The 24061-nt window shown below is 54.5% G+C and overlaps 1 protein-coding gene across 1 annotated transcript in view; it reads left to right on the top strand.

The window, feature by feature from the left end:
• Positions 1 to 350: 350 nt before the first annotated feature.
• The window catches only part of CORO2B (coronin 2B), a 139993-nt gene continuing 116282 nt past the window's right edge, over positions 351 to 24061 (top strand). The window contains exon 1 of the mRNA XM_089907068.1: positions 351 to 965. Within this exon, the coding sequence (XP_089763194.1) occupies positions 951 to 965 (15 nt within the window). The 5' untranslated portion in view covers positions 351 to 950. The remainder of the gene's footprint in view (positions 966 to 24061) is intronic.

The following is a 24061-nucleotide window of genomic DNA, read 5'->3' as shown; positions in this document are numbered from 1 at the left end:
GAAAGAGCGGGCTCCTGGAGAAACGCCCGCCTGGCTGCGTGCCGTTGTCTAAGTCACTTTCCACCCTGCCCCTCAGTTTCCTCCTCTGTAAAACTGGCTACGAGCCCCTCTGGGCCACCGCCTCGCTGCGGGAATGAGACTCAGACCAGTGCTGGCGCCTCCCATCCCACGCCCCTCGGGTCGAGGTCTGCGCGAGGCAGGGGTGCGGGCCGAGCTCCGCGCGGGCGGTGCCACGCCCCTCGCCGCCAGCAGCGCGGCACTCCTGGCTGACTTTGCGAACCTCCAGGGGGCGAGCCCGGCGCTCTTCTCAGCCCAAGAGGCGCCTCGGCCGTCTAGGGTGTGACTTCACCAGCGTCCCGGGGCCAACAGGGCACCGAGAGCCCGGGTCGCTGCCCACCCCCCACCCAGCAGGTGCCAGGACCCAGCCTTGCCCAGCCGCGTGGCGGCCGTGGGCCTGAAGGGGTTAAGGCCGCGGGCCTGGGCGCCGGCCCCCGGCTTCGCCAGCAGCGGTGCCCGGCGGCCGGCGACCGAGCCCCGAGGCGCGGGGCACGGCGGCGGGCGGGCGTGCGCTTCCTCCTCCTTCTCCTTCCGCCTCCTCCTTTGTAGCGAGTTCCCGGCCCCTCTTCCTCCCCCCGCCCCCCAGCCCGGGCCCTCTCCCTCGCTCCCTTTCTTCCTGCCTCGCCTTCCTGCGGCGAAGGAGGCTCATCTATTATAAATGCACATTCGGGGCTGACATCAGCGACGAGCGGCGGGCGAGCGCCGACGAGCGGTCCCTGCGCGCTGCCCGCTCGAAGTGCTGCCCCCAGGCTCGGCTGAGCCTCCCGCGGGGCGCGGGAAGCGCTCGAGCCGCGCCGGACCCCCTTCCCGCCGCCTCCCGGGGCCCGCCGCCGACCCCGGCCGCCGCCCCCGCACGCCGCGCCCGCACCCCCGCACCGCCGCGGAGTTTCTGCATGACTGTCACAAAGGTAAGCGCCCCTCGCCCGCCGCGGCCGGCACCAGCAGGCGCTTGCAGCCCCAGGCCTGGGTTGCGGGGAGCGCGGGGGTGTGGGCGTGGGGAGGGGGCACTGGTGTCGGGAAGGTGCTGCGTGCGCTTCTCTTGCTCCCCCAGTCGCCCGAGTCGCTCCGGCCCCCCGAGGACCGCGGAGGGAAGGGGGAGGATGCCGCTTTGGCAGCCGCCTTGGTTTGGACAGGATCCCTCGCACCGGCTCAACCCCAGGACTGCATTTTTAACCCTTGTTTAGGATGCTGCATTTTTAACCCCTGGAGAGCAGTGTGGGGCAGCTCCGTGGGGTCCCCGTTGGTGCGGGCCGCGGGGAGCGTCGCTGGCAGGGACTGGAGCTGGGCAGTGGGTGTGGGAATGGGCTTGCCGCCCTGAGGAGGCCAGCCGAGGTGAAAGCCCACCCCACCTGCCGGCTTCTGCCGCCCATCCCAGGAACTCTGGCCCCACTCCAAAGGCAGCCCGTGGAGAAGGTTCTCCCCAGTCCTGGGAGTTGCTACCCGGCATGGGAAAGGTTCTGCCGTGGCCGGCTGGAAGATATGCGGAGAGACTGTGGCGAGGAAGGTAGCAGCGCACAGTGGCAGCTCCCATGTTGGAGGAGAGTTCTTGGACCTTGTCATAGGTGCCCAGGTTTACTGGAGAGACTGGGCGCTTCCCTGCTGTGGGGAAGAAAGAGTTAAGTGGGAAGCAGGCCTGGATAGTAGAAAGTGTCCAGGGTTTAGGAGACCTGAGTTCACTCTCCATCACTATCCCAAATCCTCTGGGTGACCTTGGCTGGGCCCTTCTGCTTTGGCCCTCAGTTTCCTCCTGTGGAATGTGAGGATGAGGATGATAATATGGACCCTGGGGGTGGTGATGGGCCGTTGAAGAACCAATAAAATCAAGGGTGTGATTGTGACACTTTTCAGACAGCTCTGTCAGGGTAAGGAGATCACAGCCTGGGCTTGGCCTTGGGTTTGTGGAGCCATGTACCCAAGGCCAGACTCCACCAGCTGCCCCGCTGGCTCTCGGAATTGGAGAGGTGGAGGCCAAAGTGGGAAGGGCAGCTTGTTTGTGGTCAGAGCAGTGGGCCAGATGGTGGGTCAACCATGGAAGTGATGGGAGCCGTGATTCTGGCTCCATCTGATAAGCCAGGGGCTACCCATGCCCCCCTGAGATCTGCCATAAGACAGCGTGTTCATTCAGGGTCTTTGGGCTCAATTCCGAAATCAGGACTTGGAAGCATTGTGGGAAGATGAACTTGGGGGCTGAGGGGCTACCTTAGCTCTGGCTACTACTGGCAGGGCTGCTGTGACCCACAGGGTGCAGGATGCTTAGTGATTTGAAATGATACAAATGCTGTTTGTCTGGGAAGGATTATTGTCATTAAGGTTATTAATGTCAAAGACGTAAGCAGGTTGGAGTAGAAGAGTAATGGATGGGCCTGGATGAGAGATAAAGGATGTGAGATTTGTAATAACAGCACCGAGATTTGACTAGATGCCTCCCCTGTGTCTCTTTAAGTATGTGAGCTCAGGCAGCCTTCCTTCCCAGGAGGCCTGCAAGGAAGGTGTGTTCAGGCCCCTTTAACAGAGGAAGAAGCTGAGGCTCAGAGAGGTAAAGTAACTTGCCTGAGGTCACACAGTGAGTAAGTGGCAGAGCTGGGGTTTGCCCTCAGGCCTATCGCGATCTATGGCCTGTGATCTTTCCATTGCCCTGCACCTTGGAGACTGGGTGATTCCAGTGGTAGAGGGGCACTGCTTGGAGGCCTGGGCCCTGGGGTGGGGAGTCCATGAAGGTGAGTACCTGTCTGTTAAACCCATTGGCAGGCCTGGCCTCTTGGTATCCAGTGATTATTCACTAATGCACCCCCTTCCACCCCATCCCCCACCAAATCCCTCTGTCTCTCTCTTCCTGTTCTAACCAATGTGGCATCATTTTAAGCCAGCTCAGAGGATTAAATAAAACCCCCACCTTAACCCTGTCTTCTCTTCCTTTGCCAGCCCTTCACAGACTAGTGGGGAGGGCTGGAGGAGCAAGAGGGCTACAGGGGAGGGGCCTGGGGCCAGGGCTAAAAGCCTAAAAGCCTGCTGGTAAAGGCTCCTCTCTGAGTTTGAGAAGAAACCATAGTGCTCTGGGAGTCTGAAGGCCTTGCCTGTAGTCCTAAATCAGCCACTAACAGGCTGTGTGACCTTGGACCAGTCACTTCCATCTCTAGGCCTCTGTTTTCCCATCTGTGAAATACGGGAATTGGTTCCACCTTCTTCGGGGCTTTGGGACAGCTTCAACTCTGGCAAGGAAGTCAGCTCTGATGGAGACCAGGAAGCTCTTTTTTCTCTGGAGTTGGTCTGGTTACAAGAAGAACCCTAACAGGAGTCTGGGAGGTGGGATCACTGCTTAGTGGGGTGGTAGGCTGGGGAGGGAATGGATTAGAGGGTAAGACCCTGGCTCTTGCTGCCTCTAGGCAGAGTCACCCGTTTTGGGCAAGCCCCAGCTTCCTGCCCCTTGGACCCTTGCTTTGAGCCTTTGTGTCAGACCTCCCGCAGGGCAGATCCTCAGGGCCAGGGTTAGGTGTGGATTGTATTGTAGGAGACAATCTTGTTAGCTCAGAGAGCCTGGGAAGTGGAGAACAGGAAACCAGATGGTCAGTTGCTGGATCCTCAGTAGCACTTCCTTGGGGCAGAGGGGCTCTGTTTTCCGTTTGCCACCCTCCCTCTCATACATACACCTAGCCCCCTTCATTGTGGGGTACAGCTGGTGAGGCTGCATATAAAACCTGGGGGTTTTCTGGAGGGGCTCCTGCCCTAACACACTAGAGACTCGGAGCCATGCAGATTTTGAATTGTGACCTTCTAGCCTGATGACATTTTTCCTGGTTATGATGTTTTAAACTCTATTTTATGGTGTATATTTTAGTAAGCTGCCTTAGTTTCTTTATATAATGAGGAGGAGAAGAAAGGAAGAAAAACTAGAGAGGAGAGGGAAGGACCAGATGCAGCTTCCCAGCCTGCAGATATCCACAGGAGGTCAAGGCCCAGCCTCCTCCCAGTTTTGGTCCAGTGTCCTTCCATAGGGCAAGTCAAGGGTGAGGGAGTGAAGGCGGCCCTCCCAGTAACAAGATGATTTTATTCCAGATGATTTTATTCTCCAAATCCTTGTGCCTGATTTTTATAATTTTTCTGTCTCTATTCCATTTCAGTCATACACCTGACTTAGCACTTAGCAGTGCTTCTCTGTGTCTAAATATGTTTCTAAATTGCACTCACCTGGAAAAACAGAACAAACTATATTAGAAATGTGTGTAGAGTACTAGTCAATAGGCTATAAGAAAAGCCTGTGAGCACCTCCTTTTCGCTGCTCAGGGGTCCTTTGGAGTGATTTCTTGGCTTTTGTCTGTGATGTGACCGGAGATGTGGCTTCTGGCTAAACAAGGTGGTGGCTTCTAGTGACTGGGTAGCCTTGTTCCCAGGTGTGCCTTGTTAAGTTAGGTGCTGCTGAGCTCTGTGCTTTCCAAGTCCCCCAGGCTAGCTCAGGGGGCCAGGGGACCAAGAACAAAGCACCCTGGGCAGCAGGAATGCCTGCTGCACCTAGGAAGGACTTAGGAGAAGGAATGTGGGCAAAGAGAGGACACTGGATGCCAGCATCCCCCTCTAAGCAGTAATTCCAGGTCCACGAGCAGTATTGTCAGCTGCGCCCTGGCCCTTCTTTCTGCAGGTCAGCCTTCCTCTCCTGCCCCTGTTCCAGCAGAGCTCAGCTCGCTGGTGGGAGCCCCTGGCTCCTGCTGAATGTGATAGGACGGTGTTGTCCTGCCCAGGTAGCTAATAACAGTTAATTGTTTGGCAAAGATCACATGTCTCTAGGGCCCCTGTGGAGCGGCTTATAGGAGAACAGAATGTTCAAGCAGTTTAATCATCCAATTCTCTCCCCTGACAAATGAGGGAACTTAGGCTCAGGGAACAGAACTGTGATTTGCCTAAAGCCGCTCAAGCAAGTTTGAGGCTGGAGGGGCTGGAACCTGGGTCCTCCTGACTCCTTATCAGTGCTCTTTCCGCCTGGCTGCCCGCTGAGGGGGGACTTCAGGAAGCCGGAGCAGGGGCAGGTGTTTTTGCCCCCCTGCATCGCCCCAGCCTGGACTGCTAGTGTCTGGGTTTCCCTCTCCCTTTTTTGGGTCCGGGTGTGAGGGAGCCCAGGGTCAGGATAGGGAAGGGGGTTACAAGCCCTTCTGCTTCAACTCATGGACCCAGATGCAGTCTACCTAGGATGCCTGGACCCCCAGATATCCCACTTCTCAGCACCTTTTTCCTGTCTGGCTCTTACTGTGAGAAGAGATGAGAGAACCTCAGTTAAAAGGCTGAGAGGTACCAGCACAGACCCAGCTCCCAGACACGTAGGGGTAGTGTGGGGATTCTGCCTCCTGTACACTCCATGCACTCACCATGCCTCCTCCTTCCTCGCGGGGCTTTTTCCAGATCGCTAGCATCCTCATGCAGAAGGTATCTAGCTAACATTCACTCATTCGTTCAGCCAGCACCCTCTGAGCTCCCGCTCTGGGCCAGGCCCTGTGTTAGGCATTAGGGTCACAGAATGCATAGCCACAGCCCCTGCTGTCCAGGCCCTTTGAGGAGATGGATGTGGAAGGAGGTATCTCAGCGTCCTGGGTTAGGAGTGTCAAGGTCCAGTGGACACAAGCTGGGAGAGGCTGGTCTTGGCTGCATGCTATAAGTGCTTAGTAAATACAGGCCCTTACCTTCTTTGCTGCCTCTCCCTCACTCTCCAGAAAAGCCCTGGTGAGTTACTCCCTTCCTCAGTGTGTCCGGAGGCCCTGTGTTCTCTTGGCTGGGGTGGGTGTTGCCACCTTGGCATCTATGGCAGCGCCTAGAGGCATCTGGGAAGGGTTGTGAGGCTCCCCAGGGCCCCAGACTCACCCCACAGCCAGCCAAGCCTGTGGAGCCAGCACAGACATGGGCTCGGCCAGTTTGAGTGTACGGACACTGGCTGGACCAATGGCCTGGCAGCATCAGACCCTGGCAGCTCAGCGATGGAGTGAGTTTTTCCACTTCTCTCCCGGGTTGGCCAGCCTGGAGCAGACATGGCCTCAGCTGCCGCCGGCTCCTGGCACCGGGGCAGCCCAGATTCTGATTTGGATAGCTGGCCACAGAATTTGTCTGGTGTCCAGGAGATGAGGGAATGTGCAAATTCCCTCTGTGCCCAGCCCCCTCTCCTTCCCTCTTCTGATCAGCTCGTTCTGTTCCCTTCCTTTCCCTGCCCCTGTACCCCACAGGTTCAGGCCCCAGCCCTGAGCCGCCTGCAGCCTGGGAAGCTCGGAGCAGCTGGCTGAGAGCAGGCCCTGCCAGGGAAGGACAGATGCAAATCTGGTGGCTTCCACATGAAAAGAAGCTGTTTAGAATGAGCCCCTCCTTTGTGGGCCTGGAGTGTGGGACCAGCTGCGAAGGAGGCACAAGTAGGGTGGGAGGTGAGGGGGGGGATTGGGGGTGGAACTGCCACTCACCCTTCCTCTCTCCCTCCCCCCTGCCACCCCCACCCCCGCAGAGGCCCCTGGAGGGACTTGGTAATTGGTTTCTGGCTGGCACCCTCCTTCCAATTAATTAACACAGCGATGGGAGGCGCCCAGGTTTGCTCACGACTGTCCTGTTTACAGAGCACAAACATGGGTTACTGCAGTGAATCCCTACGCCCGTCCCATGGTGGGGAGGGTTCCCCCTATTTACAGATGAATAAACAGAGTCTCTGAGTAGAGGGATGACCACACCCTAGTCACAGAGCTAATGTGGGTCAGAGCCAGGATGCACACCCAGATCTTCTGACTTTGAGCCAGAACCTTCTCAATCTGATCACGTAATGGTCCACATCCTGTGAAGATGAGAATAACAGTTATTAAGCAGGCATTGGGTGGGCATGATTGCATTTACTCTGTTCACCATGAGAGTGATTCTATTATTGGATGATCCCATTTTCCAGAGGAGGAAACTGAGGCTCAGTGAGAGTAGGTGAATTGCTCAAGGTTGCAGGTTTAGCGGGTGGGGGAGCAGGGATCTATACCTGGGCTGTCTGACTCCAGAGCACACATTCCTCTGACCTCCAGGCCTCTCCTGCTGGGGCTCTGTCATATTCTGCAGCCCCTACCCCCAAAGCATAGGGCTCCCGTCTGTGTGTCTGTGGCCCTGCCATGGAGGTGTGCTCGCCTTGAGAGTGACACTCGTGGGTGTATCGTGCTTAGACTTTCCTGTGGCCTTTGCTGGAGCTGGGAACAATGTGAATGACTGGGGGAATGGTGCTGGGTAAGGAAGACATCCTGCACGTGGTATCCGGCATTAGATAAGGCTGCTTATAGGTAGGGCGGCCAGCACAGCAGCAGAACAAGGTGGGGCAGAGGCAGGGCCTTCTTCATTGCCGCGAAGCTAGCTTTGTCTAGGGAACGCAGGTCTGTGGACCAGGCCTGCAGCCCTTACCAGAAGCAGCCTTCTCTTGAGATGGCCCTTGATTCCCAGGGGGTGCCTAAGAATGCCAGCTTTCGAGTCAGACAGATGGCACTGTATCATTTACTTGCAGTGTGTTCTTGGGCAGGTTGCCTAACCTCTCTGAACATCTGTTTCCCCATCCTTTAATTGGGATCGATAATAGTAGTACTTAAAAGGATGATTGTAAAGATTAAGTGAGCTGATCTGTGTGAAGCACTTGCCACACGCCTGGCAGTAGGGTTAGCTGTTAACACCGGGAAGACAGAAAATTAAACAAGTGCTGACAGTGTCCTGGGGGTTATGAAATGAGCAGTACAGGGACCTCTGGGAATAATAGCAGGGGGCCTGACCTAATCAGGGGGCTCAGAAGTGACTGTTAGCTGAATCACGAAGGTTGAGTAGGAGGTGGCAGGTGAAATGGGGGGAGCTGAGGAGAGGATAACAGGCAGAGGGAACAGGGCAGAATGAGCAGACGTCTGGAGTCAAAAACAGCTCTCCAGGATCACTTCCTGCATGCCAGGCATTGGTGAGGGCTAAGCCCAGGTATTGGCTCATTTCATCATCAGAGAGACTTCATGGCGTAGATTACCGCTATTTCCGCTTTACAGATGAGGAATCAGGCACAGAGAGGCCAAGGAAGCTGCAAGAGCTCGCCCAGTGAGGCAGAACAGAGATGGGTCCAGACCTGGGCCGCCTGACTCTGGCACTCTTTCCTTCCTCCTCCCTGCAGCTGGAAGATGGCTTGTCACTGGGCCACTTCTTAAACTGACCTGAGGGGTGTGGAAGTGCCACATGCCGTTGCCCAGCCTTCTGCTGCCCTCCCAGGGTCTCCCCGGGCTGCGTAAGGGAGGGCAGGGGCCCTCCTGGCTCGCAGGCAGCTCTGGGGAGGGGTCATTTTTTTTTTTTTCCCCAAAAGGAAACTTTGCTCTGGCAGGAAAAATTTCTACCTTCCATTTTTACTGGGCCCAATTATGACTGATTTTGTTTTTTTAAACCTTTCTGCTTATCTGGATTGGGCCTTGGTCTTTACAGTAAAACCATAGGGACAGATGCGGAATTTTTAATGTTGCAAGTCTGTTGGGTGTCTGCATTTTGGTTTCTGCCCTGCCCGAGCTCAGAGAAGGTGACATTTTTCACAGGCTTAAACTTACTGGCCCCTGAGTGAGACAGATGGTGACACTGGGGGAGGCTCTGGCTGCCCGCAGATGGGAATGTGGGGAGGCTCATTCTGGGTGGTGCTCACGCTAATCCCTGGGAAGAAGCCCCCACGCTCAGGGCTTAACTCTAGAGCCGTCTGAGGTTGTCTGGTCCAGCCCTCTGCCTTCGTGAACTCCACGCTTTCTAGGAATATGAGAATGACTCCTAATCGTAATAAATACTAATTTCTTAGTAGGCTGTTTGGAGCCTTTCACCAGGTGTTAAGTCCCTGCTTTCAAGGAGCTGACGGTGAAATAAACACAACAACAAACGTAGCTAACCCTTCGAGGGTGCTTAGTTTATGCCAGGCACATAAAGTGTTTCATATGTATTTACTCATTTAATCTTCCTGATTACCTCTGAGGTCTGTGCTATTATTGTTCCCATTTCCATAGGAGCAGAAACAGGCCCAGAGAGGGCAGTGAGGTAACTTACTAGGGTCTCAAAGCTGGGGAGGGCCTGAGCCTACCTCCCGGGCCTTCTGGCTTGCCATTCCATCAGGCTGGAATGACCCCAAAACATGGGACCAGAGCAGGGGGCCCGGAGGCAGAAGATCCAAGCCTTGCTCTTGCCACTTTTTCTTACCTTGTGACCTTGGGCTAGTCCCTCAACATCTCTGAGCCTCTGTTTTCTCATCTTTGAAAATGGAGTTAGGACTCAACCTTACTAGGGTGCTGTAATGTGTAAGGCAGTCGTAGATGTCATGGAAGGGGATGGTTATTGTCATGTCTAATTCACGCTCCCTCCCGCCCCCTCCCATCACCAGCGTTTCATGGCCTTCAGAGTTTGGCAGTTCCATCCAATAGCTAACCCACTTTTCCTGCGCTGTAGTCCTGACTTCAGAATTGATTCATACTCTGTTGGTATGAAAAAGAGGAGTTCATCTCTTCCAAACAGCCTCTATCTGTTTTCTACTCCGTCAGGCTAGTTGGGCGCAGATAAAAAGTTGTTTTTCTCTCTTCCTATTCTATTTTGGCTGTTTTAATATGCTTGGGATAAATAATCTGGCAGTAAAAATTGGGCGTCCTGCTTTCATTTGAAAAGTGAGCCAAATAAAGCATCCGAACCTTGATGTGTATCATCCTGGCTCCCTGCAAGCCCCGGCTCCCTGTGGAAGGCTGGGGAGGATGGGTCCCAGAGCACAGTCCTGCCTGGGTCTCTGGGCAGAGAGATCCCATCCTGTCCCCCATGGCAAGGGACCTTGACCTTTGCTCCAGACGCGTCCTTATGCCTTTGGGGCTCAGACTTGCTTTTCCTTTAGGTTTATGGAAAGGAATATGCTCTAGTAGCTTGAAGCATTTACAGCGAACCGTTTAAACACCTTAAGTGTGATTTCAGAACTAACAGCTTTATGATCTGGGATCTGGCGGAATTTCTAAGACATGGAACAGCTGATGAAAAGAAAGGTGTTGGTGGATGGGGACAAAACGATTTAATTCTTGAGGTTTTTTGTTTAACTTCCTAAAGATAATGCTGTTTCTGCCTGCCCTGCCGACCTCCGGATGAAAGATCAGTTTGCAGGAATGCATGGGGAAATTTGGGAGTCCGGGAAATTTGGAATTCTGGGAAAGGGGATTTCTGTGTACCTGAGCAGCCATCTGATAACTTTTTATTATCACACATCTGTCCTCTAAAGCCCAGGGGTCTACCTTCCTGCCTTAATCATTATGATATCTGAGGACAAACTCAAGCTGTTATGCACTGAGGCTATTTCAGGGCCTGAGTTGTCCTGTTAAACTGGCCTTTTCAGGGTCTGCATCCGTGTTAATTTCTCTGTCCCGAGAACTCCTGTAGCACCCAGTCTCCACTACACCAGATACAAATAAAAGCCCAAGGTGTTATGTTGTTTGCTGATTGCTTTATGAACATGAACCTTGACTCCTTAGTTACGAGCTTGCTGAGGCCAGAGATTACATCTGATTCTTTTTAGTACCTTTCACAGTGTTCATTAAAGGGCTATGCACGGTAGAAAAGGTGTGATATAGACCATGGGGTACCTGGTGTAAAGGGGCGAGATTGGGCAGGATTTGAAACAAGCCTAGACTATTCCCTGGATGTTGCTGCTTGGGCTAAGTCCTTACTCCTAGAGATCTACAGACTGCTAGAACTGGAAGGGACTCTAAAGAGATGTAATGGGCTCCCTCGTTTTGCAGAGGAGAAAACTGAGGCCCCAGAAGGTTTACCCAAAGGGGCACCAGTGGCTGAGCAGGAACTGGGGCTCCCTCCTGCCTAGTGGCAGGTTTGGGTTGGATGAACTTCAGTTTAGTGGGTTTTTCTAGGCTTCTACTAGAAATCAGGCCAAGGACTGATTCAGAAGTGGGGGTGGGAGAAAGTTCCAGAAAGCAGACTTTCAGAACTCAGTCTAGCTGGCAGTGGGCACCCAAATGAAGAGGACTGGCTCCCCAAGTGACCAGCCAGGAGCAGCCTGCCCCAGGGCCTGGTCAGGCCGTGGCAAAGGCAGAAGGAACGACTTCTGAGGCTCTTTCTGCTCGGCCGTGGGGCTGTGATTACCCAGATCTGGTGGCCCATGTGTCCTACATGCCAGGCCGCCACCTTGGCCTCCACAGGCGGCCCGTGAACCTCACTCTCCCTCCTGGAAGCCGGCCCACCTGGCACGCAGAGCTGCAGGCAATCTTTCCCTCCTTTGTTTCTCTGAAACCATTAGAAGGGCCTCTGGGTTGGGAGTCTGGGTTGCTAAGAGCTTTCCTCTGGCCAGGCCTTATCACTGGCTTGAGAAGTCTCCAGACAAAGTTTTCCCTGGAACTCTGGCTTGGAGGGATGGAGGGAGGGAGGAAGGGAGAGTGGTCGGAGGGTAGGAGAGGGGGGCTCAGGAGCCACAAACAAAGCCGCGCCTCTGCAGGCCCCGGGAGGACCGGAGTGCTGGGGGGTGGCCGTGGGAGCTGCAAGCTCTGTGGGCCTTTGCTTTAGAAAAGCAGCAGGGACCACACTGCTCTGCTGAGCCTGCCCCCACCACCGGCCAGTGCACATCCATTATCGCTCGGTCCCCCGCACTCTGCTGTCATTCCCACCTTACAGGTGGGGAGACTGAGCCTCCGAGAGGGCAGCACTCACCCTGGCGCACACAGTGGGGAAGGGTGAGCTGGGACCTGAGCTTGGTACGTCTGATTACATAGCCCCACGGACATGCAGAAACTTAGCAGCGCGCTGGCCTGGCAGTGGACGGCTGATCTTGCTGTGTGGTTGCTTTTTAAAGAATACCCTCCCAGTCACCATGCCCAGAAGCCACTATAGAATTCAGTTCCTTGGGGCCTTCTAGATGTTATTAAAATATAAATTCCCCCGGGAGGGATGATGCCTTAGCTTGCTGATAGCAAGACCCTAAGCAATGAGACTCAGGAGAGGCTCCTGAGGGGGAAGGTGAGACAGGAGGGGAGAGCTGTTTTGCCCAGGGAACGGACGTGGAGAGGATGACCAGCCTTGTTCTGCGCACCTCTGCACCCTGGCCGCCCTGCTCCCTGACCACCGACCACCCTCCCCACCCCTCACCCTCACGAAAATCAAATGAGGCCTTAGATTCATTCAGAAAACTTTTGCTGAGCACTTGTGTGCCAGGCCCAAAGCACGTGGCACTGAGCATGCAGGGATGAACCCAGGCTGCCCCCTCCTTGGGGGAGCGCAGTCTCGTGGAGGAGATGGTGGCTCAGAAGGACACACGGCCGCAGGGATATGGGGAAGGGAGGCCGGTGAGCGGGGGAGTGGAGATGTGAGCACAGAACTCTGAAGCCGTGGGGACAGGGTGGGGGGCCAAGGATGCTTTCTGGAGGAAGAGATCTCATCTCAGCTCTCAAGGATGAGTAGGCAGAGGTGGGTGAAGGGAGGGGAAGGCATTCCAGGTAGAGGGCTGGCATAAACAAAGGCATGGAGGGGGGCGCAGGTCTGGCTTATTCCGGGAGAGAGGCGAGTTGGATGTTGCTGGGTGGAAAGGGTAGGGCGGCAAGTGACAAACAGGCTGGGAGGCAGGCAGGAGCTGGGGAGCCAGGGCTGCCCAACCATTGAGCGTGAACTTCACCCGTGGTGGTGCCAGGAGCCCCCAAGGGGTTTTAAGCAGAAGAGTGATGTGGTCTGACTTGCACTTTATGTTTTAATAAATTTATTTATTTATTTTTGTCTACACTGGGTCTTCGTTGCTGCACGCGGGCTTTCTCTAGTTGTGGCGAGCAGGGGTACTCTTGGTTGCAGTGCGGTGGCTTCTCTTGTTGAGGAGCACGGGCTCTACGTGCATGAGCTTCAGTAGTTGTGGCACACGGGCTCAGTAGTTGTGGCACACGGGCTCAGTAGTTGTGGCTCACGGGCTCTAGAGCACAGGCTCAGTGGTTGTGGTGCACGGGCTTAGTTGCTCCGCGGCATGTGGGATCTTCCCGGACCAGGGCTCGAACCCGTGTCCCCTGCGTTGGCAGGCAGATTCTTAACCACTGCGCCACCAGGGAAGCCCTGACTTGCACTTTAGATGGTCCACCCTAACCCATGTTGCCCTGGAGGCAGAGCGGCGAGTGGACATTGACAAAGCCCTCATATCATGAGGTAGGAGTGCGGGTTCCAGGCCCCCAGCCCAGATTTCCTGCTGGCATCTTCCCATGCCTGGGTGAGCACAGCACGTGCCCCTCTCTCCCCCAAGGAGATACCCCTGGCTGGGACCACTGCATGGTGCTGGCCTTTCTCATCTGCCTCGGGCTGCCAGAAAGGTTGAATCTGGGCTTGAGAAGACAGGGTGCGGGGAGGGGGCAGAGAGGCCCTAAGTCTCCTTCTAGGAAGACTTGCTTATGGCCTGGTGAGAAGACTCCTGGAATGGGATTTTGGAGCCCCCTGCTTAAACTCCAGCTCTGACACCGTGTGGCTGTGTGATCTTGGGTTGATCCCCTCTGGTTGGGACTCAGTTTTCCCAACTAGCTTAGGATAGTATCAGCTGGTTCGAGGCTGGGTGCAGGAGTGAGCTTAACAGATGTGCTTATGCCCTGTTGCTGCCCAGCTACCCTCCCCCAGCTCTCCCAGACCCTACAGCCAGAGTCTCCTTCTGAGCTGTGTCCTCCAGCGTGCACACACGCACGCACGCACGCACGCACACGTTCACTCCAGACTGCTGGGGGTTTATGAAACTTGGAGGTCGAGGACCAGACTTCGAGCCCCAGCTCTGCCCCTGGCTTGCCCTGTGCCTTTGAGCCTGAAGTCGCTCAGCCTGTCTGAACCTTTGTGCCTACCCCCTCGCATTTGGCGTAAACATCAACCCTCCACACACAGGAAGGGAATTTTATGAGTCAGCCTCTTCCACATCTCTTTAATACACCCTCCCCTGTGCTGATTCTGCCCCCTTCAGCCAGAGTCCTCCTTTGATGAAAATTCTTTCCAGTTTTCAGTGGCGACCTGGTTGGGGGGTGGGGGTGTAGTATTCACTGGGATAGTGCACGAGAGAACCTTCTGGAATGATGGTGGTTAGGTGAATGTGTACATGTGTAAAAACTTTGCAAGCTGAACACTTAAGGCTTGTGCTCTATAGGCATGTTGGATCTATTTTAATATAGGAATATTAAAACATTGATGTTTGGTTTTATATAAAGGAATAATTATTCTATTTATCTATTAATAATAAATATTAATAATTGAATACATGTTTAATGGAAAAAAGATTCTTCTCAGCTTTCTGGTTCCAGCTCCATATCTCTCCATCCATTCATGTATTCATTCATTCTACAAATATTTGCTTGTGCCCCAGGCAGCCCAGGCTTGCAGAGGTGAAGGAGACGCAGATGCGTGCACTGTTTTGGGAGCTCAGAGGTGCAGAATCTTCAGTGGCTCCTCGTTGCCATTAGCGGTGATTCTAATGCTGGCTGCAGACCACCTGGGGAGGTTTATATGCTTGTGCTCAGGGTCAGTGTCACAGATGTGTGACCTGTGCGATGCTTGGTTTAGTACTCTGCTGACACTGTCTTGAAATTCTTCATAATTTTTGATCAAGCGGCCCTGCAGATTATGTAGTTGGTCCTCCCTGCACCCACCCCCACCCCCCAGAACAACAGAATCAGAATCTCTGGGAGGTAGGGCCTGGGCATCAAAATTTCCTCAGAGCTGAGTTTCCTTCTGGAGCAGCCCAGTCCAGACGCAGCCCTCATCCTCAGACACTCGGCTGAAACAAGAGCTAGAGCCTGGCTCTCTAGATGCTTGTAACTGAGTTGGAACGATAAGCCCTCACACATGAGAGTGTCACAGGAGCAGTCCCCGGGGAGGCAGTGGTGGCAGCGAACCACAAAGGAGCTCAGGGGAGAGGCAGGATCACTGTGGGGTGGGATGGTCAAGGAAGGCTTCATGGAGGAGGTGGCGCATGCACCATCCTGAGAAGGGCAAGAGAAAAGAAAGAGAGGAGAAAAGGCAAAGATAGAACAGCATTTAGGAGAGGGAAAGACTCATGGGGGAAAGGGAGGAACCAGGCTAACTGGAGTGCGGAGTATGACTTGGGCAGGGAGAGATGTGGTTGGGAGGCTGGGGTGGGGCAAGGTTGGGAAGCCCAGGAGGTGACAGTCTGAGAAGTCAGAGTCCTGTCTGCAGTGGGGAGCCGCTGAATGTTCCGGGTCCAAGAATAATGTGCTCCATGAGCGTTTGAATGGATAAATAAGAGGATTGTTTGAGGAGGCTTGGGGGAACTGGCCCGATAAGTTGCCAAGGTCTCCAGCCAGACTGTGGTCCACCTGTTCTGGGAGGCTCTGTGCCCCCTTCCCCGTAGGCGGTGCCTGTCTGTGCGGAACCCCCTGTCCCCTGCCGTGTGCTCTTGGGCCGCAGCGACTGAAGTGTCCCCAAGAACAACAGACTCTTGGCAGACCATGTTCTCCATTTCTAGGAATGGCAAGTGGTGAGGGGAGGGGCACTTCTGGTAAAACTGGGCTCTGCTCTCCTGCTCCCACCAGGTTCCCCAACCCAGGTGAGGAGCCGCTGTAGGAAAGTGGCTCTCTCTGCCGTCTTGTATTTCCCACGGCCTGGTGGACACTGCAGTGCCTGGGGAGGGGGCGGGGGTCCTGCCTGGGATAGAGGAGCCCTCCTTTCTGAGTGGCCAGCAGATCAAACACAGATCTGTTTGTTTCTTAGTCTCCTGAAATATTTATGCGGGAAGATGAGAAAGGAGCTCTGTTTATTGAATGCATCTTCCAGGAAAGAAGCCACAGGGAATGGGCTGCTTCCTGAGTCTGAGAGCCAGTGAGCAGAGATTTCTTTGGGTTTGAAGCCAGACAGAGCCTGTGTACTTGCAGAATAAAGGGGAGTAGGATTTCTGGAGGCGACAAAGCCCTCTCAACCTCCTGCCTCCAGCCCCAGGAAAGCCTTTCAGCACATGCTTTCCTGGTGACTCCAAATGACAATTGAAATCTCAGCCTAGTTTCTATTCTGGGCTTTGTTTCTAACATGCTCTGTGACCTTGGGCAAGTTGCTTAACCTCTCTGGGGTATCAATCCAGTTCTGTTTGCCCCTTGATAGTGTTTGGAGAGTCAGATGAGCTGTGGAGTGGGTTTGCTCTGAAGCAGTGAAGGAGTAGGAAGGGATGTAGGGAGCATTGTACCATGCAAAAGTCCTAGCCATGCAGTGTTCAAGGCCAGAGAACTGACCAGGAGAAGGATTGAGTGGCCAGTGCCACTGGCAGCCTCAGCTGTGGCGTGTGGGGTCAAGCCAGAGGGGGTGCTCTGGGACCCAGGCCCACTCTGTGGCCCCTTCCCTCCTTCCTCCTTCAGCTGAACCCTGCTGTCCCATGTCCCTGAGAATGCTGGCCGGATTTCCTCCCAGGAAGGGGACGGGGGTGTCGGTTTCCATCCCTTGGGAGTTGGCAGGCAGCACTTCTCCCTGACAGTGGGATCAGCCTTGTATTCAGATGTGGAAGTCTGTGGCTCCGTGCCCAAGCCTCATGGCCAACCTCAGATCATCTGCTGTCCACACCCAGGGAACCTGGATCCCTGCCCTCAGTTGGGCCCCTGGGGCTGGGCTTCTGTCCTCAGCTCCAGGGCTGGCTTGCTGTCCTGCCTCCTGTGGTGGACCTTGTAAGAGGCAACCGTTCATAACAGGTCTTAGCGTTACAACAGCCTGAATCTTAATACAAACTACCATCCACTAAGCACCTGTTCCATGCCAGGGACTGTGCGGCCTCGGGGGGACACACAGAAGAGACCAATCTCCCTGACCTTTAAGGAAGTTGAGTTCTGCCTGGGAGGCAGGCACGGATACTGATGGAGTGTGTTTGAAGTAGCACTGAACACAGGTCCTGAAGGCCACAGTTCTGTGCCCTGGGAGACTGGACAAGGCTTCCGAGGGGAGGTGGTATTTGTGTCTGACTTTGAAGGGTGAGTAGGGTTTGGGAAAGGGTGGAGGAGGGAAGGCACAGATGAGTAGAGACAAGGGCAGGGTCACTCCTGAAATGTTCTGGAGCTTCCAGGTTGTCCGGGGAGGTCTGAGCATAGAGGGTCAGGAGCTGGGAAGGTGGGGAGTGCACTCGGGGAGTAGCCAGAGGGGAGGTAAACGTGGAGGCCAGGGTGAGTTATGCATGAGTTGTATGTGGGAAATGGATGTGATCCAGTCATTAGATTCCACGACAATAAACATCATTAAGCACGTACTGTGCCAGCCACCGTTCTAGACGATGGGACACATCCACACCCGTGAACAAACCAGAAAAAGTCCCTGCCCTCAGGGGACTGGCCCTGGAGGGTGGGGAGACAGGACAGAACACAAATACATAAACACTAGGTGTCAGGTGGTGGTAAATGCCCTGAAGAAAAATGCAGTGGGGTCAGAGGGCAGAGTGATGGGAGGGGCTGCTTTAGACAGAGCGGCTCTGAAAAGGGGATGTCGGGGGCCCAGGGTGGAACGAGGGGAGGGAGGAGGCACGTGGAATCTGGGAAGATCTTTCTGGCTGAGAGAGCAGAGAGCTCCCAGGCTCCGAGGAGGGGGCTGCCTCCCGCTCAGGGCACAGCTGTGAGGCTTTTGTCTGGGGGAGCACGAGGGGAGAGGTCAGAAAGGAGGGGGAACCTGGGCCTGGGTCCCTCGGAGTCCTCCTGCCTCCCCCAGGCTGGCACGGGCTTCCTGCTCGCTCATGTTTGTCAACTGACTAAGCGAGAGTGACCCCTCAGGGGAGGACGGGCAGGAGAGGGCCAGGCTGGAGGCTGGGAGCCAGTGAGTGTCTGAACCAGGGCCGAGACAGTGGGCCCGGGAAGAGGACTCTCCAGGCCTTGGTGACTGAATAGGAGGAGAGGAAGATGACAGCCAGGGTGGTCCCGGAGCTCCCCGGAGAAGAGCTGGATGGTGAATCCGTGGGCATCCCCGCAGTGGGCTTCCCACACCCCGTTCTGTGGGTTACCTGAGCCAGCCTGGCCCTGATCTGGGGCCTGTGCAGCGCAGCCAGAGCCTCCCATCCCTCCTCCCCTCTTGAGGATGCTCAACACTGGGCCGCACCCTTCTGCAGGGCCGGCAGAAGTCCTCAGGGGCTGCCCTCCCCTGCCAGCCTCCGTTGTCTCCAGCCTCATTAGTATTGTGAACAGAAGCATATTTATTTTTTCCCTGTGGGGAACTGGTGTCCTGCTCGTTTCAAATTGAGTAAAACCAAAGAGCAATTAAGAGGCCCAGCCTTCCTGGGTCAAGAAGAAACGACGGAGGGAAGTGGTGCTGCCGTTTTGCTGGCTGCCGAGCACATCTGTTCTGGGCTGGCCTGGGTTTGAGTGGCAAGGAGGGCGGCGCTGTAGGACTGGAACTCACCAATAACAAAATACTAATGATAAATGTTTACTTAGTGCTGACCATGTTCCAGGGACTGTGCTGTTTTGCATGCATCTTACTATCATCCTTTCAATAGCCTGTGAGCCGCAGGGACGGGGGAGGGAAGGTGCTACTGTTATGTCCATTTTGTGGATGGGGATACTGAGGCTCCAAGGAGTTAAGTAACATGTCCACGGTCACACAACTGGTAAACTGAGATGGAGCCAAGGTTCTGTCCCATCCTTGATGCACCCCAGGGCCCATGCCCTTAACTGCCTGGCTCATTAGTGCCTCAAAAGCGTTTCATTTAACCAATGGCTTCTCCCTAAATTGTTTCCCTCCCATTAAAAAAAAAAAAAACAACCGAACAAAAAGCCCTTCCGTTGCTATGGAACACAGAGGCTTCGCCAGAGTTACTGAGGTGAACCAGGACAGAGAGTGGGCACGGGCCAAACATTCCGTCTGGGCTCTCGCTCTGTCCCTGTTCCTCTGCTGGGGGACCGCACAGTTAGACCCACTGCGCTTGGTAGGCTCAAGGGCAGCAGACCCGTTGGGGGCCATTGTGATGGTCCAAGCACGAGGCCTGAGCTGGCCAAAAGGAACAGTGAGGGCTGGAGAGGAAACAGGACTCGGGGTCATGTTTTGGAGGTTGATGAACCTGTGGAGGTGCCTGAGAGGTAGAAGTCAGCGGGGGTCCAGGGGCTCCCGGGAAACCCAGGAGGAGTCTTCTCTGGTCAGCAGTTCTGTGTCCCAGATCCAGCCCCCCTCAAACCAGACCATCTCCCTTGTTCCACAGACTTGGCTCTGAGAGCGTTTTTGGATTTAGAAAATCAGATCCCACAGAGGCTGAAGCTCAGTGCCTCAGGCTCTGTAGGCAACCCCAGGAGAAGAGGGGCAGCAGCCGGCTGGAATTGGGGTATCCTGGTTTCCGGGGAACTGAGCTGGGTTCCTGGACAGAGAGAGATTGGGGGTGGGGATGGGAGGAGGAGAAAGTGAGAGAGAACAAACAGGAAGTTTTGCCATTTCTGCTTCTCTATCATGCGGGGTCAGTGATTTTTCCTAATAGCAAACTCCTGGGAGAAAAAATTGATCCAAAGATGGTAATCCCGTTTTCTCAAGAGAGTAGGCCTGCCTTCTAAAACAGCATGGACCTTCAAGAGGCCAGGAGGAGCTTGGTGCCCTAGAGAGGCAAGTCCCTGGTAAGCGTTCCTCCCCAGAGCCCGCCAGGCCCAAGTTGCCCCTCTTTGCTGCTGTCTTCTCTCCCCAGCTCCTTCCTCCCTACTTTTAATCCTACAGCAAACCTTAACTCTCCCCTCTCCCTGACCCTCTCTGTACTGGGCACCAAGAGGCTGGTCTGTGTTTAGAACACTGGGGGCTTTGTGCAGGAGCCTGTCAGAGGAGAGTTTCGATTCTGACCGGAGCTCCTGGAGGCCTGGAAGGGTGACACTGATTGAGGGAAGCTGGTGGGGATGGGAGCTGGGGCTGCCGCACTGGGAGCCTGTCCTGGGTTCAGGCCCAAACTGGGCTTGGGACTGCCCTGGATTAGGGGAGCGTGGGGTTGGGGTCTTATCAGCCTGGACTCCATTGCCCACCTGGGTGGCAGTATTCTTTGGCTTCCCCCTGCCTGGGCCACTTAGCTGAGCATTCAATGCCTTCCCTCTAGAGCCACCATTTACCTCCTTGGCCCCTGCCCAGACCCTGCCTTCCAGCCACACTGGTCCGCTGGCCGCCCCCAAACTCAACTTGTGCTTTGCTGCTCCCTCTCTGCTCAAAAGGTCTCTTGATCCCTGCTTTCAAGGCCCAGCCAAAATGCCACCACCTCCAGGGAGCCTTCTCTGATCTCTCCTCCTAACTCCATCCTTCTCATGTCACTGCCATGTTGAGATGGTTCTAGTTGAACATGCCCTGTCTCCCCTGCCAGAGGGCAAGCCGCATGCCCTGAGTGGGAAGGAGCGTGCGATGCTGCAAACCGCATGGCGTGTTTCTTGTGTCTGGCCCTGTGTATGTTCAAGTAGAGATTTTTGAATGACATATTTGTGTTTTTGCATGGATAGGAGGATCTATTCTGTGCGTGAAGCATAGCTTCAGCCATGTGAGATGCATTTGTTGGCAAATTTATCAGAGGATGCAGGATAAAGCCCCCCAGCCCTCTCCCTAGAAGGGCCTGGGACAGATATGGAGAGCTTATTTTTCCTTTCTCCCATCCCGCAGCACTGCTCAGACAGAGGCTGTGCTGCTGAAGAATTCTAAAGGAGGGGAAGTGCTCCCCAGTGCCTCCCAGACCTCCCGCCCAAGAGAGGCGGTGGCCTGGTGACCTTGTGGCAGCAGTGTGCTCTCCCGGGGCTCTGCCGTCCCCTGGGAGGCTGCCATATGCTTTCCGGATGTCCGGGTCTCATTATGCTCCAACTCGAAAATGCATCTTGTCTAATTGTACTCGAGGCCTGAGTGAATTTAGGAACTATTAGCCAGGCTCTGTGGGCCGGGAATCTCCATGGCAACAGAGGATGCGTCCTAATGAACTGCGTCCTTGGAGACTGGCTCACAGGTCCCCCACCCACTCCTCTGTATGGATTGCTACTATTCCTGTTGCTTGGCAGGGACAGTAGAGGCCCTGGGCTGGGGAGAGGTGATGGAAACAGCCTCTGCAGCAGCCCACCCAGGCCCCTGTGGTGTAGTCCACTATTCCTGCCAGTGCTGCGGGGATAAAAGATACTCAGAGATGATCCCACAGCCTCATTGCTGGTCAGGGGGTTTCCCTTCCTCCACAAAGAAAGAACACACACACCCCTTCATCTAAAATACACACACAGACACACACACACAATTCCAGTGGTTTGAGTGCTGTTTGTTTTCCAAATCTTTCTAAAATATGGAAGTTGCAGTCCCCTCCAGGAGGCCTTCCTGGAATGTTTGCCTCTCTCCCATCCCTGTTTTGCCTCTCTGCTTGGTTTGTGCATCCGGGATGTTTTTCATCACAGTCTGCCCAGAAGTGGACTTAGGCAAGTACATATCAGGTTTGCTTCCCGCCAGGTGACAAGCTCCTCCAACACAGTCAACCCTCACCTTTGTCTTCGGAGGAAGCTCAGCCTGAAGGAGAAAGGGGAATTTGCTAGCAGCCTCTCTCTACCCTCAGTCCCACCCCAGGGACCAGGCCCAGGAGCTTCTCTTTTGATGTGGTTCCCAGGACCTTCAGAGACCTTCCTGCCTCCATGACTGCGGGTGATGGACCTGCGCCAGGCGCTTTGCCTTCCCCACCTGAGGAGGAAGGGGATCCCCTAAAACTGGGCCTTTGGTGAAGGAGTGGAAAAGAAAAGGAAATAAAAACAGTAAGCCAGGGATAGCCCTGGCCCCAGCCCCCAGCCTCCTGGTTGCGAGACCTCCAGGCCCCTGGCCCTACTGCCCCTGGGCCTGGTCACCTACAGGAAGACTGTGTAATGTGGGAGGAGGGTTGGAAGGCAGAGATGCAAACCCAGCGATTTCTCCGCATCCACAACTCCTTCTCAGCTGTCCTGCTGATTCTCAGTCTTCAGAAATGACCTGGAGAGAGAGGAATGAGTAGGGAGGAGGCCACCTGTCTTGAGTTTTAATTAAAAGGGACAGGACACCTCCCAGTGGCACTCGTGACGTGGGTGGGTCTCCATTGTGGAGGATGGCGTGGCATGCAGGTGTGTGGGTGTGTGAACAGCTGACAGAGTAGCGGTCTGAAGATCTATCCAGAAAGCTGAGTTTTCTCCTCTCTCCTGCATATCCACTCCCCTTAGTGCAGCAAACATTTCTTGAGCATCTGCTGTGTGCCAGTCCCTGTGCCAGGCCCTGGAGATGTAGGAATGGATGAGATAACAGCCCATGGCCTCCATGACTGGGCAGGGTGGGCACTGAGGTGTTGAGGGGCCCGCCTCTCACTGGACCCCTTCATTCAGCCGGCATCCCCTGAGCTCTGCCTGTGTGCTGCTGCCTTTTAGATGGTCCTGAGGATGAAGTGATGAATGTGGCGGTGGGGAGCGCAGGGTCTGACCAGGCAACTATTACAGGGTTACGCGGGTTGGGGGGGTCAGGCGCCCAGAGGAGGAGCGGCTAATGCAGCCTAGGGGGCTAGGAAGGCACTAAAGCAGAGACCAGAAGGAGGGGGAGGATTTGGCCAGTGGACAGTTGGGAAGAGTGACCAAGGTAGAGGAAGCAGTGGCGTGTGCCAGGGCCCGGAAGAGAGAGACAGAGGCTTTGAGGAACAGAAAGAAATTGAACACAGTGAGGGCATAAGTGTGCCATGGTGAGGCCAAGGCCAAGAGAGCCGTCAAAATCCAAGACGTAAGGACCGTGGACTTGATTCGGAGGGCAGAGGAGGGAGCTGTGCACTGTGCAGGGGAATGGCACCAGACTTAGATTTTTAAAAGGCCACTCTGGCAAGCATTTCTTTGTGGTTAAAAAATTAAAGTATTCTTAGTATTTCATTTAAGGCCACTCGGTGCTGTGGAAGGGAACAAGGGAGGGGGAGTGTTGGAGTGATTGGGATATTTGGCCCAAATGAGGGTCTGACCCCAGGCACACACACATACGTTGTACGTAGATGGTTTCCTTTTTACTTGGAGTACAGTTGATTTACAGTGTTTCAGGTGTACAGCAAAGTGATTCACTTACACGTGTATGTATATGTATATCTATTCTTTTTCAGATTCTTTTCCATTATAGGTTATTAACACATACTGAATACAGTTCCCTATGCTCTGCAGTACGTCCTTGTTGTTTATCTATTTTATACATTGTACCTAGATGTTTTAATTCAGTTTGATATGGGAATTTCAGGCCACTAGGAGAAAGAGGAGCAAAAAGGGCTCCCACTGCCCTTTGTAATATGTGTCTTTAACCCCTGCCCATCCCTCTCATGTACCAAGTTAAATAGGATCCACCTGTCATCGCCATGGTTTTGCCTACTGAGGTTTCCCCTTATTTTGTTGCCCCTCCTGGGGTAAGGATGGTCGCTGTGAGTTTCATGGTTCTCTACTTCAGTGAAGGGAGGTTCAGTGAGATACGCAACGCCCACCTTCTCCCTATCTGAGAGCACCAAGAGGCAATTCCTTTCTGTTTTCTAATAGAAATATTTCATGGAAACAAACCTGTTTCCTGGGCAAGAGGGACTGCTTGTATGAGTCTTGCAAGCACACATTTATTTCCCTGGTTGGGACATGTATAATTTTATTTACAGGGAGGGGACACACAGCTTTGCAGTCCCTTGCTTAGAAATGGCTGCCCCATTGGATTAATACCATCTGTTTCCTCTGAGCAGGAAGGTGTTAAAGAGCCCCCTGCCCAATCTGGGTTTGGGACAGGAGGTGAGAGCTGTCAGGTGGCCTGGGGTTAGGGAGTACAGAAGAGAGAAGTGGGCAGGTCGGCTGCGTTAGGATGCAGAGTTATCGCTGTATCCTGTGCACCATTGAAGTCCCAGGGCTAACACAGGGCCTGGCTCCTAGTAGGTGATTCCTAAACTAGTTTGTGGACAGCAGAGTGAATGAATGAGTTGGATGAATGAATGGGGTGGTATGCACAGATGAGTGAAGATTGGCCTGTAACCTTCAAATAATCATAATCTAGTAAGAAAAAGCTAATACTAGGCATGATGACAGCAGAGCCTTCATGGAGGATGAGCTATGGGGACAGTGCAGGGTCATCTGGCAGA

The sequence above is a fragment of the Delphinapterus leucas genome, chromosome 2 (genome assembly GCF_059928025.1).
Source record: "Delphinapterus leucas isolate spDelLeu-1000000601 "Yukka" chromosome 2, BTC_Dleu_Yukka2, whole genome shotgun sequence".
Classification (NCBI taxonomy): Eukaryota; Metazoa; Chordata; class Mammalia; order Artiodactyla; family Monodontidae; genus Delphinapterus; species Delphinapterus leucas.
The sequence above is the reverse complement of the archived record's forward strand: the minus strand, read 5'-3'. Positions and strand labels throughout refer to the sequence as shown.